Genomic DNA, 17,302 nt, shown 5'->3' on the forward strand with positions numbered 1-17,302 from the left:
AGAGCTTGAACCAGCCTCTACAACCACTGAGAAAACCTCCAGAAACAGGAATTAATTGCTCAAGAAGGAGGAAGAATTTAATACAGAAGACTATATTAAAACTAACAACAAAATACAAACATCTATTATCAAGCAAATCAAATAGCACCTTGCTCACTAACTACAAATGGCTTCAAAGCGCTGAAGAAGTTTAGACTTTAGATCAAAGCCTGGCTAGGTCTGGTAACTAAACTGGAAAAATGACGCAGAAGTTGAATCCAGGTCAGTATGAAATTTAAGGGCTTCCTTTCACTTATGCCTTCCACACACTCCACAAACAGAAAACATCTTAGAGCATAGTACAAGACTGCTGAACACTCATTACAAAACTACAGTGACACTCTAAAAGCAACAAAATGCTCCATCAGTTGTTGATATGTCCACTTGGTCCAAATACGGAGTCCCTGAAGAACCATTTGGCCTGTGAGATCTTTATTTTCCCCTGCAATTGCATTCTTTCATGAGTCCTTGATATCCAAATTACCGCAAATTGACATCAGTGCAACTAGAAAGTGAAAATCCCCTGAAGGACTTAAATTACAGAATTAAATATCCTATTGGTAACATTCGGACAACTTGAGAGCTCTCTTCAGTCCAACAGACTGGTGATGGTACTAAAATGGACAAAAACCAAACCGCCTTAAGTAACTGTATCAAGCTTGTCTGAACTCTAGTAAAGCACTTTTTACTTATATATTTGCCTGTTTAAACGCAAACAAACCCTGTAACCTAACTTTCACATAAAATACCTTTAGGTCAAATTCTACTGTGTGGAATACGTGCATAAACCCATGGATCCCACAACAACTGCAGAACCAAAGTCCTGGGCTATGTAAACCTACCCAACATGCCAAATAAACCTTGTTCTTTCTCTGCGTCAACTACCTCGCAAAATGAGCACTCGTTATGTGATTCACTTCTGGAAAATTCCTGTCCTCTGAAATCGTGATACATGCATTTAGATTTGTCCAATTGTTAAACTGGTTGTACTCCCAGAGAGCTTTACAGCTGACTTCTAACTTTCTGTTCTTCCTCGTACAGAAACTTGTCCTGCAATTTAAACCCGAACACTCCTTCTGCCCATTTCACAAGGCATTTTTGCTGAAGCCTAAGCAAGGGGAGCAAGCATCCCAAAACTCACACTCTAGATGCCCAATGCAGCCACACAGTGCTGTTTGCTTTTCTTAGGTATCCAGAGGTGAGAAAAAATCAACTTCAAAAGAAACCAAACAGTAAAATACCATATTTTATAAGTGGGGCTTGGGGGTGAGGAAGAGCAATCACTGTTTACACTGTCTGGAAAATAAGCAGGTTAGAGACCATCTTTTTCTAATAAATAGTCATTAATCACTTGCAGTCACTTAGCACAGGAGGTCATGCAGTGGCAGCCTGGCTAGTGTAAATGTTTAATACTGAATTAGATTAGAAAGGTTCAGGAAAGCATCATAGCTAGACTACTACCTGTTAATGGAAACTGTCCTTTGGTTTCAATATTATCAGGGCCTGACCTGGGAACAAGAGGACATAATCTTGCTATGAAGTCGCGGACACAGCAAACGTCACAGTGCTAACTACAGACAGCCATGAGCTTATTACCCCATTTTATCACTGCACTGCTGTAAAATACTATCACCTTTTTGATCATATCTCTGTTATTAGAAACAAGCACAGGGATGACGACCAGCCTGTAAGGCAGACTGTGCGGGAATCTCCAGCTCCCTCCCATGGGGAGCCACACGGCACACAGGCACTGCCATGAACTGGCACATGATGTGCTAGAAACACAGACACAAATGTCCTCATCTGTGTGCACAGAGCTAAAAGAGCAGGATTCAGATGGTTTTACAGGAATATTTCATAATCCTCCCCCCGCCAGCCCCTACTCAGTTAACAGCTCAGTCAGAGCCAACTACAGTTATAATTATCACCATAATTATTATTTTAATAAGAACCAATGACTTATCAAAATATTGCGCTGAAGACTTGCATATCTTTTCTTGTAAGACTGCCAAAAACCTAGTTCATTGCTGAGGTACCGCTCCATGTACACTGCTAGCAGACAGCACCTCCAAGTTTCTATTTATGCAACTGAGTGACTAAACTCAATTCAAGTGAATGCCAAACCTAAGCAATCTGAGGCACAGTAGCTGTGCAAAGTATTATTATTCTCCTGATGTATACACACTAACAGCTTTGTTTACCACATTTACTCCTCTTCTGCTTGTTTGCTTGAGTTTTACATGCTGTAGGCCAAGTTGCTGAACTTCGATGCCTTAAGATAGCCATGAGAATCCATATTTGCATATTTAAACATCTGCACCAGGCATCCAACTTCAAAGTTTGAAACGCATAAGCGAGCCTGTAGGCACCTAAGTCAACATAATTAGGTGCCTAGATTTATCTCCAGCTACCCAAATATGGACTTCTGTAGGCAACAAGTTGCTATTTTTGGGAGAATGATTTTTTCTACCAGGTAATATTGGTTTAATATCAAATTATTTTTTCTTCACGTGCTTGTTCAAGATGACCCCAATACAGATTTCTGGTAACACTCCTTTTCTACACAGAAGTCCAGTTTAGATTTTTCATAATTAGCAGATGGCAATTTAGCCAGATATACTGCCAGATTGAGGAAAAAGTTCCTCAGTTTAAAAAATAACTAATGACCCTGGCAGTTGTGGGACTCTTCATCAAGGGCAGCTAGTTGTTATCCTGCTAAGTTTACAGCTAGAACATAAGACACAAGGACTCTACTTGCTTCTATGACATGTAGTTGTACGTTTCTGAAGAACCAAAAATTTGTCATAAAAATGTCATTTTTCAGGTTTGTCTGTTCATCTCCCAAATATGGGTCAACAGGCTTGATATAGTTTCAGGGAATACGCTTCACTTCAGCCAATGCAGTCACAACCCCCATCACTTTTTCTTTTAAAGAAGATGTTTTAACTGAACCATGTGTCCTCCTGAATTAAAGAGTGCAGTTATAAAGAACAAAGCTAACTACAAACAGGCTGAGCTTTAAGAACAAAATGAAAGATCTCTCAAATTCAGAGAGCATGAAATCCAGAACTCACCATTAAGAAAAGTCAGTGAACAGCATCAACTCTAAGAAAAGTACTCAGACTCCACCAACATAACTGAACCAAAAAGTACATATGAAGGGCAAGCAAAGGCTACAGCATGAAGTAAAAATGAGTGTCCATGACTCATTCAACCAAATCCAAGTTAAACTAAAGTCTGCAGTGTCATTCAGCTTTGTAGAACTGTCTTAAATAAGTGTTGCACTTACTCTCTAATAATATAACAAACAGAACAGCAATAGAGTAGTAGCTTGAAAACAAAATATATGTGGGAAGTATTCAAGATCTGACCTCACACTTGTGTGAAATCTTTTTTAGCTAACTTTACTAAACTGATATTCACTTACTGTGAAATTTAATTTCATTACCACAAAGAAAAAGAAGCCAATTATAGACATGCTATAATTAGTTCATCCCTTGGAGGAATCCTCTAATCATCTCTAAAAATAAGTCACAGGGTTTAAGTGTCCTGCACTGGCTCTTTTGGTACTTCACATAAAAGGATGAACTCAGCAAGATTACACCATATGTAAGTTTAGGCAACGTTACATGTTGCTCAGTTTTTATATGCACACAATTAGAAAGCCTGGTCTCTTCACTTCTAGCTTATACTCAAACTCAGTAAAGCATTCAGTTCTGTATCTGATTTAAAGCTGGGGAGTAACTACAGGAGGCACAGGTCCACAAGGCATCAAGACCATTTTCTGCTTCCAAGTGAAGCCTGGAAATCTCCTTTACCTGCCTGCAAACAGCTGGGCAGTCAATTTATAATATTAGCCCCTTGCTGATTTATTTCTTGATCCATCTACGCTAATCAGTCCTTTGACTCATCCTACCCTTAGGCTGTATAGTGCCAATCAGAAGAATTCTGATCAGGGAGTGGAAATCACTAAAGAAGAGTTTGTAGAAGTCCTGTGCTGAACAAGTCCCTGATGGTAGTACTGCAAAAGTTACACTCGTGACTCTTGGTAAGTACTCACGGCTATACTTGCTATTCAGCTTGTAAGCTCTTCAAGGCAGGGACCTTTCCTCACATGTGTCTGTAAAGCTTCTAGTGCCCAGATGGTGCTGTACAAATGAATAATAATTATATTTCCATGTAGACCATTATTGTGCATAATGTAAATTACTTTCACTGATCCAAGAGGAAATCATTTTCTCATTTTGAAATGAAAAGAGAGAGTAAAAATAATGATTACTTGTTTGACGCTATTATTATAACAATAATTACATTTGTGGGTCCAGAATCCTCAGCTGGTCTGTACTGACTTTAATGGAGCTATGCCAATGCGTGGCAGCTGACAAGCTGGTCCCAGTCTTCGCTGAAGATCTCGAAGTATTTCACAAGGACTGATTCCTTCAAACCCACACCACTTCCATGAAAGATGGGAAGACAATGAAGCACTCTGCAGACTGGGGAAGAGAAACGCCAGACCTGGCATGTGAAGGAATGGATTCCTACAATGGCAAGGCAGGTAACTGAGCAGCACTGCCACGGCCTTGCTCCCTCTCCAGCACAGAGGAAGAGGCTTTTGCCAAGATTCAGACCCCAAGTGAGCTGAATTGCCATCTGGAGGCTCTCTCCATTCATTAGAGGGCCTTAGACTGCCTGAATTTAGCACCCCAGTGTTTGAGAGATTCAGCCCAGGCTTGAGTGCTCAAAAGGGGACAGCCATAATCACCAGCACCAAATCTGAAAGGGACAAATAAAGTTGGAACCTGCCAGGGCTCAGCTCCTCTGAAGGAAAAAAAAAAAAACAAAAAAACCCACAATTATCAAACTAAAAAGGACTACTGTGGACAGCCAATAACTGAAATCCCCCAAACTACATGTTGCTTTTAGCTATGTGGCTCTCAACGCTTTGCTTCAGATATCAAAAGGTTACTGATGGGAGAAGGCAACCAGGACTCTGATTTTCCCTGCTCCCACAGAGCACTCTCCTGTTCAGCATGTACTCTGCGGCACAGCATCAAAGGTCTACCACTACTTAAAAAAAATGAAGACACCCCTAGGTTCCCAAGACTAAAAATCAGACTGGAATACTTAAAAGTGCTACTCCTCATAAAATGCACTAATACAAGCAGTTACACACTCCAGGACTCATGGACCCTGAAATTGTGTAGGGATGCTCCTGCACCTGCCCAAATCAGACACCTTACCGGCCTAAATTAGAACTAAAAATACAGGACATTGCATCCCATTTAGAGTCACTGTAAAAGCTCCAGTGAAGCACCAGACCTAATTTTAACACTGTTAAAATCAGTAAGTACTTGATTAAAATTAACCCTTGAGGTTATATAATTTGACTGTTCCTATAAATCAAGTTTACTTCATGCTTTCATTGTACTCCTGTCCCTTCATCAAGCACTAATAAGATGCTGTATCACATATCATGGACTTTCAGTGCTGAAGGGAAAAAATATTTTGAAAAACATTTCTCAATACAGCTGAAACATGTGGCAGGTAATGAGGGCCTTTTACCCCAAAAAGTACCCATTTTGCAATAGCTGACAAGAAGTAAATTGGATTTGTATGTCTCCTGTACAACAGCTGGTCTTTTCTTGCTAAAAAATGAAAATGCTTCTATTTCAAAGGAAACATCTGCAAAATCCCATCATACATTAAAGAATAAAAAACCAGCACAACAAAAACACACCAGTGGCCTGAAAAAGACTTCCGATGGCATAACCAATTAACACAGATCCATTTCATATAATACCTTCCCACATCCCCATGGAGAAAATGTTTAATGAGGTAACTGCTGCAGGAGTCCATCAATCTAATCTGGTTCTAATACTCTTCTTAAATAATGCATACATTAGTTCTCTGTTACTGAAAAGATTTGTTTGTTTTATTAACATGTGCCTTGTTAAGTGCTAAGACTTCGTAAAAATCGTTATGCAGCTTCTAGCTGCAGATGTATTTTCTTCCCCCTTTCCTATTACAAAATGATTAGTTGTCTCCATTCTCCTTTTCAGTTGTTATTAAAGCTGTACTGCAGCGTGATTAAGCTCCCATTAACAAGCAAAACTGTACTTAATGGTCAAGTCAGTTCTACAGACCCACTCTCTAAGAAATATATCATTTTTGGCCACATAATAGCTCAATGCCATTAATTTTATTCATGACCTAAGGTACCTTAACTAAGCTGCTTCACTGAGACCAGCAGGTTTACTAAAACAAGTAAGGTCTCAATTTCCAGAGCATGATTCACACTAGACTGAAGTTTAACATGTAAACGATTAGCTCACAATAAGTTGCCTCACCACCTTTCAGGTCTGGATATTTTTCTGAAAACCTTTTTTTTTTTTTCTTCATTTCTTGTATTCAGAGATGAAATAACTGAGGACACATGTGTACGTCAACAAACTACTTAAAGGGGAAGATGTTTAAACAGGTACCATCTGGCTGTATCATCATATATAGAACCTATACATTCAATGATTTAAGCAAAAAGGATAAATTAGGTGTGAAATAATTTTTTTTTTCCTTTAAATCTGTTTTCTGGAGTTTAACAGATTATTTTATGCTTAAATGCAACTTTGTAGGGTGAACTCCCAGCAACTACAGCAAGCTTCCAGTGGTAGCACAGTTCCTTGCCCGAGTCAGAAGCTCTCCCCTTCGACGCTCACCTTGCCACCACCCCTGTGCAAAGTTACACTTTAATGCAGGTGCAGGTGCTGTACTGAAACCTGGGTGCCGTGCAGAAACTCACTTGTTAAGTACCTCCCACACAGATAACGCCCTGATGCTCAGCAGAGGGTAGCTCTGGCTGTGTGTGTGTGCGCCTGTGTCTGGCAAAACAGCGCTGGGAATTCACCTGCAGAATCTAAACATTACAGGGGCAAAGACTCCTCAAAAGCAAACTCTTGTTTCCAAACCTGAAAAAACGCCAAGCTTCTGCTTGATAACGCAAGGTGAACTCTGCACCATTCTTATTTCGGGGAAGCATTTGGAAAAGACAGAGGGAAATACCTGATGGAGGGACTTTAGAGAAAGTGGAGTAAAGATTCCTGGGTTTTCTTTCCTGTATGATTCCTCTAGTTTTCTCCAGCATTATGGAATTGCTGCTACTTTGCCTTCAGTTTTTATAACCATTACCACTGAGTAGAGTAGCAGCTGGATGCCTTTCCCAGTTTCAGTAACCAACAGGTATTACAGAGTTTAGGCACACAACTTTTGGCTTCCTGCATCTTTAACCTGTCAGAGCTCAGCATGCACCACCAGGAAGTGACAAGGAAGGAACAAGGACAAAAAGAAAGGACAAGAAGGAACAAACAAGAAGAAATACAACCTGCTTGAGCATATGCAGCTGACCAACCCATGGAGGCACAGTGGACCCAGCCTCACTCTCCATATTCCCAGGAGAAGAAACACATTTCCCACTACAGAAATGACAATGAGGAGGAGAAGCACTAGTGATCCCCAGGACTGTCCTCCCTAACTTAAATTTTGCTTGGAGTTAAAACAGATAATCCTTGCTGTCCCCGAACACGACACCTTCTTTTCATTTTACAGTTCTGAACATTTTGAGCTATCAATAGTTATGTTTGGTTCCTTTGACAGCATCGTGCTGAAAGAAACATGCCATTTCTTTAAAATGAATATACAGAATCTCAGACTAAAGAAATGCTTTGATCCCACACCAGCAGGCAAGAGCTATATTTCACTCAACTGACACAGCAACAATGCACTGGAATTTTTGCTTTATGGTAAAACAGGCAGTAACAAAAACCCAACAGTGCCACAAGGCATGAAAGAGCATTACGTGCCCACAGACATTGCCTTCAACACCTAATTCCAAGGCAGAGACCACAGCTGGGTAATGCTAACACATCTCTGAGATGAACAACTGCCTCTCAGTGCAATGCTGGGCGTGAGCTAAACACGACAGCAGATGCTCTGCTGTCACATCCCTCTCATCACCAGCAGCCCCGAAGCAGGGATTTGCATTCCTTCTTCTTCCCTTTGGGCTTCCAACACAACATCCACCAACAAGCCCCTTCCATCACCACGAGCAGGCTGCATTAAAAAAGCCTGAGACTAAGCAGCATCCTCATGGTATTTTCACAAAAAGCTGTTGCTTACTTTTCAAAGCTAAAGACCCTTGCATAAAAATCAACCCGTTCTCAGAAGACAGCTTAATTCTTCCATGCTTTCAATGTTTGAGTTTTGCTGAACGAATAAAGCTTGTGCAAAGGATGCTGAACAGCTGCAAAAATCATACACGGTTGCAAGTACCCACTGAAATCACTGCCACCGATAGAATTCATACTTCTTTAAAGATATCTATAAGCTGATTTAATTAAATATGGAACAACTGCAGGAAAGTGCTTACGAGTAATGAAAGCTCCAGATGTAGCTGGCCAGGGGATCTAGCACAGTAAATGTTTTCAGTTGCAAAATAGCTCAATTCAAAATTGTTTCTTCCTGCCAAGCTGGCAATTGATATTCAATTATGCACAGGTACAGTGGCAACATTTTTTACTATGGTACAATGTTATTTCATTTTCCAAATGAAATTGCTTATTACACGCATCTGACAGCATTTAATAAAAATCTAAATACCTCTTAAACACCTGGTTCAAAGGATTATTCTTCTTTTCCCGCAGACACAAATTAACAAATCCTCACACGACTTATGTCCAGCTCAGTAAAATACTTACCACCATTTCAGTCTTGTACATAGGTCGGACACAAAGAAAAAACAAGATAAACAAAACCACTGCAACCTCATATGTCAACTTTCAGAGATAGGTTTGAGAAGTGCCATCTTCTGCAAAGTGTCCACAATCTGATTTGTGTAACTATTATAAAGGCTTTTATAAAGGCAATTGTCAGGGCATCCATGCATTAAAGACTCTTCAAAGTGAAAAAAACGATCAAGTACTACATCACAAACATTTAGCAACCTTTCAAGAAAATGCTCCTCAAAGATCTATTAAACACACTGCTCCATTAATGGACCAAAGGCACGTTAAAATTAATATTCTTTTTTGGTTAAAATGAAAGACTGAGAAACCTTTGAAAAATCTCTGGAGGGTCTCTCAGACGCGCTTAACCCAAAGACATCTGGATATAATGGAAGTACTGTATTCACACTGGCCAGCTTCTCCAACTGCCACAGAACAATTTGACATGCACAAACTATGAGAAACTTCAATAGAGAACGATAACAGCTTTGCTTGGGCACTACATAAATTGCATTGTAATGTGGAAATAAAGAAACAGGAAAAAAAAAATAATCTTCTTTTGTACTGACTCTGTATTGTCTAATTCCATTAAACAGAGATCTTCCTCATGAACCACTGATTCCAAAATCAAAACTGGACCTGCCTCAGAGACAGACAAACATAGGTCAGGTTAGATAAACCAACATTATGTCTGGAGTGCCTGGGAACTTCACCTACCAATTTAAGCAAGCTACCAGGCTGTTAAGGCAGAAATATACACAAATCCAATTTCCCTATCACTTTTCCACCAAGCACACCTCGTAATCAATAGACGGATGCTTAAGTGTGGGGTTTGTATTCTGACAAAGTAATTTTAAGGATGGCAGCCACTTCCCAGTGTGTAGGTTAAGCAAAGCCACAAGTACCACAAAGTCATCTTGAAGAAGTACTGCCGAATCACCTCTTGACAAAGCACTCTATCAAGCACGCTGCCACTTGTGTCTTGAGCGTTGCTGGGGTTTTTTTAATACCAATATCAGACATTGTGGGACGGGCCAGTGTGATCCATACTACTCATTTAGATAACGAGGGGAAAACAGGTACACTCAGCATGTGTTTTAAAATATGTTTTCTATTCAGAAACCCAGTGCTCCATCTTTAGGTCTCTGATCAAATCTGGATGCAAAAGGCATGATTCATAACTGCCAGCATCAAAATAATCATATTCTACAACTGCATGTCACCAGCACAGAAACAATTAGCTTTCGGCCCCGAACTCGGCATTTGTTCCAACACAAACCAGACACAAACCGGACACTGCACCAGGACATTTGTAGGACAACTGCTAACAGTACTTGTTCTGGCACTGCCCCAGAGCCCACAGAAGAGGATTATTTCCTAGAAAGCCCAGAAAGCTGGGAAGCAGGGCTGAAGCCCCAGGTGCACCTTGACCTCTCCTGGCCCCCTGCCTCCCCAGGTACCAGCACCTGCCTACCTTTGGTAACTCACACAGGAGAGACCAAGAAGGAAAAAAGCTGGAGAAGAATGAAAGACAAGAGTAAAAGACTAGACACAGAGGAAAAGAGGCAGAGAGCAGAGTGCTGGAGGAAAAATAGTGGAGCCTGCACAGTTACATTTATGAACACAGCAAGTATCAAGATAAGATCACATGTAGAGACAAAAATTGAACTCAGTAAGCAAGAATTTTAATTTTCACATCTTGAAAACACAACAGGATCTGCACATGCTGGATGGGTACATCCTACCTTTCACAACAGTTGTCCCAAATGTTAGTGACAGAGCACTCATGTGCTTGGGGCACGGTTCACTGCAGCCTTTCGGTGACTGAAACATGGTCTATGTTTATGAGGCTAAGTCATCTCTGAGCCCGAAGCTCTTACCTTCTGTCTCAAGATGTAAACAGAAATACAGAAACAAACAAAAATATGCATGCGTACTTTGAGCGGCAACACTTATTTAACACAGACCTACTTCTAAAAGAATTAAATGAAAACCAAAGGAAGCTTCTCTCGAGCTGAAGAATACTACATGCCAGTGGTACACACTGATGCGTATTTCTGAGGTCTGCACTAACTGACCAAGAACACTGTTAATTTTCTTTTTCACATGCCTATTAGAAAATTCAGAAATATTGACTGGAAATAGGACCAGCTCTGCAATCCCCCTGTGGTTCCAGGCCTGAGTCATTTAAATAAAAACTGGGGAGCCTGCAAATGAAAATGGTAAGAGATAGGGCGAGAGAGCAGTTTCGGTATCCTCGAGTTCTTAGCGGTTAATAAAATGATTGCATTAGATTTCATTGCCTGTCACCTACTGGGCCTGATAGAACTGTGCAATAAAGAATAGCGCCCGTACGGCTTCCAGTTGGAAAAAAATAAAGTAGCAATAAAATAAACCCTTAGGAAGGCATGGGCAGGCGGCTCTCCAGCGAAGTTCGGGGATGCCGAGACGCCCGCCGCGGAGGCAGGCAGCGCCGAAGGGGCACCGGGCAGCGGAGGAGAGAGGATCGGATCCTACCGATGCATGTTCTGGCGTTGCAGCCGCGGCCCCTCCGCCGTTGGCCGTGCCGGGGGCGCCGGCCGTCGGGACCCCGGCCGCGGGTGGGAGCCCAGGCGGCGGGACCGGCCCCGCACCGCGGCACCTGCGCGGCGGCGGGAGGCGCCCACGCGGGGCGGGGGGACGCGAGCCCCAGGCGACCGCGCCTCGCTCGCCCCAACTTCCCCGCGCCTCCCGGGCAGCCCCCTCCGCAGAAGTGCGGAGAAACGCCGCGAGACAGGGGCGCACAGCCTCCCCCCGCCCGCGCCTACCATCGCCTTGCCGTGCGAGGCGGCGGGTCCGCGGCGCTGCGGGTGCGCCCGCTGGTCTCCGCCGCGGTCTCGCTTCTCGCGGCCGGCGGCGCCGCCGCGCTGCTCCTCGCCGGCGTCGAGGGAGGTGAAATTCCAGACGAGGAGGGTCTGCAGGAGCAGCACGGTGAGCGCCGCCACCAGCGCCGAGCGGGAGCGCCGCGCCAGCCGCCGGGCGCACGGAGCGGCCACCATCTTCGCTGCTGCCGCGCTCCCGAGAGCCGCCGCATCCGCCGCGGCACGGAGTTTTCAGCCGGGCAGAGCCAGACGTCAGCAGGAGGAGGGCGGAGGTGGGGAAGGAGGGAGGGCGGGCGGGCGGAGGAGACGAAGAAGGAGGAGGAGGAGGTGTGCGCGGCGCGTGGGGATGGGGGAAGCCGGCGGGGAGCCCTGGCGGCGCGGCAGCCCGCGGCCGGGCCAGCCCGGGGGCGAGGGGTGGGGTTGGCAGAGGAAGAGGAAGGAGGAGGAGGGTGGGCTGGAGACGGAGGAGGAGGAGCGGCGGTGGGGGCTGCTGCTGCTGCTGCCGCCGCCGGCGGGCGAGCCCCGGCCCTGCGTGAGGGAAAGGGGCTGGGGCGGGGCGGCTCCGCGCCTCACGGCTGGCGGGAGAGGGGAGGGGGCGGCCGGCGCCGGGGCGGGCGGCGACTGCCATCTTCTGAGGGAAAGCTGCCGCGCGCCGGCGGGCGGGAACCGGGCGTGAGGCGGCGGGCGCGAGGCGGCACGAGGGTGCCGCCTCGCGCCCGCCGCCCCGTTCCCGCCTTCCCCCGCTCCCACCTGGCAGCCGGCCCCCTCTGACGGCCGGTACTCGGCCCTTTTTCTGTCATTGTTAGTATGAATTTAATTCTTTTAACCGACTTGGAGCCAATTCGCGCCGAAATGACCTGCAGCCGTTCCAGGGGGGGCTTTCTCGTTGCAGCTGGTCGCATTAAAAATGGCCGCAGCAAAAAGGTACCGTGGCTTGTGCTCCTTAATGAAAAAAAATTTGTCGATAAATCGTCAAACTTCCACAGATTATCAATAACGCCACCTATACTCGTTAATTTCCCTGTCATGTAGCTATTGACCAGTCTTTACTTTTGAAAGGCTGTTACTTCAACTGCTCGGACTAGACCGGAGTGCCACGTTCATTCCCAAGGGGCTTGACTGCAGCGTAGGTGACGCCTTTAAAGTCACCGTCCTTTTCCCCCCATCTGGCAAACAGCAGTCCCATGTATGACTGGTGTAAATGCATGCAAAGCGTTTCACAGGTAAAAATGGTCCAAATCCCCCAGGACTGAGATTTTTTTTTCTGAAGCAAAAAAGTCGCTGGCAGCATTTGGCCTCAGCAGAGTGAGAATGAGAGCAAGGTGCAACACCTCCACAGCCCTGAGGGGTTTGCAAGTACCAGGCATAGGTGCAAGATGACTGTAATTAAATGCCCAGTGTCTCAAAAAGTGTACGTAATGGATGACTTCAGTTACCTTTTTCTTCCATACGTGTATTGGTTTTCTAATCTGAAAGATCTCATTATCTGATGATAGTAGTGAAGTAGGGTGGGGTTTTTTTAATCTGCCTGAACAGTGCCTCTTTTTGTAAGCCTAATTCCACTTTACAAACCAAATTCAAAGGTGAAAAATAGTATCTTCTGATAAGGATAGTTGCTTTTTCTAAATAATAGCCAAGTAGGATTTTCACAGACCAGCAGGATTTGTTTGTACTGGAAGTACTTTAGTTTCTGATCTGAAGAACAATGAAACAAGTAGTAAGATTCAGAATCATCCTTTATTAAGGGAATATTCCTCATGATCCAGTGAGGCTATGAAAAAAAGATATATCACAGGATGTATCTTTTGTCGCAGTGTTACTGAAGCAGGTGAAGTACATGACACGTTAGTGGTAAGAAGCGTTGTGAAAGTATTTAGCCTTACAGAGGTGTGCATGATTGGATAAACAGGCTTTCTAATATTACAATTAATTTTTAAGAATCATCTCATGATCTGATGGAAGAATCATGTTTAGAAATAAACAATCTGTTGCTCCTAACACATGAATTTTGAGTCTCCGGTATGAAATTGGAGCCTCAAGAAAAAAAATTAAGGTGGTGGTCCTTACATGGTGATTCTTGGGCTTTTTGTTCCTGTACTGTCCTCTGATTGCTGTTGAATACTCACTTCACAGCAACTCTGTCCTGGTGTAAAACCATCGACTCAGTTCACTTACTCCTGATGTAATAGTGAGATCTGAATCAGGCCCAAATACACACATGCAGTTTCAAACAGGGTCATAGTCGAAGTATCACTGACTTCAAGGTGTCATTCAACAGAGAGGTCAAAATGCATCATTATTAACTTCCTGGAAAGTCAGCACAGAAAAGTCTTCTTTCTGTGTGAAGGCTCAGCATTGTGTGGCTGACTTTCTGTTCATCAAAGGGACAGGATTCATTTTTGCTCTCTGTGATGATGGCACACTGCTCTTTATGGGCAGAGAGACCCCAACAACAAATTTTGACAGTGCCAGGCTTCCACACCAGTTGCACAGGCATGGTATTTGCTGGTCACACAGTACAGCGAAGTGAGCTGTTTGAACAAAAACCCAAAAAAGATTCAAAGTGTTCTTGAATAGTCTGACGAAGTCTGCACAGCTCGGGAAGTCGATGGATAATTTTCATTCCAAATCATCAAATAATTGAGCATTATAAATACACTCAAGAAAATCTGCTGACAAATACTAGATAAAAGTGTCTTCCACTTGGGATTAAGTGCCTTCCTCTTCAAAAGGAAGTTGTGGTTTTAGCATGTGGTTGCCCCATGCAGCCTTCCCTTGGGCTTTTAGAGGGCAGGGGGTGCTCAAGGAGCCAGAAAAAACAGACTTTGAACAGACCAAATCACCAAGAGCTCTGAAGGGCCACAGACCTCATGGCCTGATTCTGATTCTGCGTACCTCACTGTGAAGTGGGAGACACAATCAAATGGGTTCCCTGAAACGGCTAAAAGCCCTAAAACCAACATTCAAGCCAGGTAATGTTTTAGTACAGGTCAACACTGTTCTCTATAAAAGGAGCACAGCAGTAATTATGACCAAATTGTGATCTATGTTCCTTAAAATTTTTATGACCTATTGGAAAATTTCCTCCAGATTTTCAGGGGCAATTTTTATACTGGAAAATGTCTGTGGATTTCTCTAATCTCTGTATATAATTACTGTGACTGATAAGGCAGTGAGTAACAGCAGTGCATGCTCAGTCTCACATGTGCCCTACTGAAAGCATGTCTGGCAAGAAGATTTGTGTCCAAACCACAATCATTTATAGGCCTTAAAGATCCGAACCTTCCATGTCAAGTCAGACCTGTGTATGGGTGGGAGCCTCAGCAGGAGACACGTCTTCACTGAGTGAAAAAGCAGAGCGGAGAGAGGAGCAGGCTTCCTCTCTGACAACATCCTCCTTTCCTTGTATTTATAGAGATTATGTAAAATCTGGAAAGGCGAGTGCAGTAGGTATGGCATTAATTTTTAAAACCGTGCCATGACCAATGACCACTAACTGCTCAAAACATCCTTCTTCTGTTGCTAAAGAAAAGATTTAAATAGAAGTAAGAAGGAGAATAATTTAACTAATTATTTTTTCCTGTGCTGATTCAAACTGAAAGTAAAAAGGGCAAGGCTCAGCTTCTTGAGAATTTGAAGATTAAAAAAAAATCACAAAAACTGAACTGTACAAATCCTAAGAACAAACCAAAATCAGAAATTATGTAAAAGTTAAAACCATAAAATGGATTTTTCTTATTATCACCTTCATGAATAATGGCAGCTCAAGTGAGATGTTTTGCATCAGAAAAGATTTAATCTGGTTACACAGAGGACATTTGAGAGAGTTACCACTCTGAAGATTCCTGATGTTGCTCATGTGACATGAGCCCATTAGTATCTAGCACAATGTATATAAGAGAAAAAGCAGATTTGGTTCTTAATAGGTAAGTATTACCATGGTTGCACTTAATTGTCAGAGAGATGGTGTTTTAAGCAAGGATAACTAGTATGACTTGGCTAATTTGCTCTAAAATCCTAACACATAATTGGCTTAAGTATTTTTTACCTCTGCATAGGTATGTAAATTCAGTCTGGGTGTGTTTCAGAGCAGGTGGGTATCAATCCTGGCTACGTAGAATGATGTACAAAAGGAACCATACTCTGTTTCAGTAAAATTTTTACTCTGATCTACTCTGCTAGATTTACCTATCCTGTTATAAAAATACATTTCCTCCTCCTTCCAGTGTAGATTTAGTCTAAAATTGAATCAAGTAACCAGACTTTGTACAAAGAAGTGAAGTTGAGAGCAATGTTAATAAGCAATATCCTTTCCTCTACTTTGAAGAGCTTACAGTCCATCTGGTGAACAAACACTACAGGCTTATCTGAACTCCAACTCACAGGCTGACTCATAGGCGGTTTAGAAGCACATTCTGTAATCAGTGAAAGACTAAGTTATTTCAGAGTGAAAATTTGCATTTTTCTTAAAAACAGTCATGTCCCTATCACATCAAAATTTAGATTTCAGATACATGTCATCAGGACGAAGGGGAAAAAGGCTTATCTGGGAATGAACTGATTTGTCAAAGGATAGGTATCTCTAATATACTCAATCTTAAAAGAAAATCTGTGAAGAATCCAGAACAATTAGCAAATTTGTGTATATTCCTATGATTTAAAAAAATCATAGCACCTAAGGAATGCACCTTAGGAATAAAAAAGATTGAAAATAGGCCACAAGCATGAACAGTGTTTTATAAGTCACCTGCAGTAGCAGCAGAGGTATCTTCCTGAGGTTTGGACTTCTCGCCTGAAGTGGCAAATTCTTTTTTTTTCTTTTCCTTCTATCACTAGCCGGAACAACATACCATCCCTAATCATTTTAGTGAAGCATTGTGCATATGGAAGACATACACCTTTTTCCCGGGAGGCTGGCGGTCTTACTCATCTATGCATCAAATCTGAAAGAGCAAAACAGGATAAAGGAATTACTCTGAGAATTTCACCATCTCAAATTACAGTTCAGTGCCTGCTCTGCAACAGGTTCCCAACTAATTTTTTTTTGTTTGTTTTTAAACACAGGTGTATTGCTATACATTAAAGGTAGGGGAAATGTATCTTGATTTTTTGGAACCACAGCACCATTATTAACTTATTCTGTGTTCTTCAATTCAGTCATTTTATAGTTTACATGTACATTATTCACCACTCAGGTATACTGTACCATGAATATTCACTATTCCATCTCTTCACAAACAAACAAAACCCCAGGATTCCTTGCTATGCATTCACTTTACATCTAGCTTCTCTCCCAGTGAGTTATAAAAGCCAGATTCTCTCTTAGTGTGCACTGGCAGAACCAAAGCCAGTGGAGATGTGACCTCTGTGTGCAAGAAATACCTTTAGTTCTGGTGGTTTCATAAAAGTTGAGATTTCAGCAAGATATTCTTAATCCACTCTTGGTCCATTTTGTTACTTAATAGTTTGCAAATACAAACTCTTGTGTCAGTGTATATGCAAAAGCCAAATTTTTAACATCAACATTTCATTCTGGTTACAGTATCTATAAATTAGCAACAGAAGTAATCCTTACTTTTCACTTCTGGGTCAGTATTGTCGAAGACAATAAAAGCAGGTACTTTTCTA

At 42.7% G+C, this 17,302-nt stretch overlaps 1 protein-coding gene across 1 annotated transcript in view; it reads right to left on the reverse strand.

Moving 5' to 3' along the window:
• Positions 1-11,851, reverse strand: part of XYLT1 (xylosyltransferase 1) — a 195,558-nt gene extending 183,707 nt beyond the window's left edge. Inside the window, exon 1 of the mRNA XM_074919164.1 lies at positions 11,621-11,851. Coding sequence (XP_074775265.1) covers positions 11,621-11,851 — 231 coding nt within the window. The remainder of the gene's footprint in view (positions 1-11,620) is intronic.
• Between the last annotated feature and the right edge of the window lie 5,451 nt (positions 11,852-17,302).

This window comes from Athene noctua, chromosome 15 (genome assembly GCF_965140245.1).
Source record: "Athene noctua chromosome 15, bAthNoc1.hap1.1, whole genome shotgun sequence".
Lineage (NCBI taxonomy): Eukaryota > Metazoa > Chordata > Aves > Strigiformes > Strigidae > Athene > Athene noctua.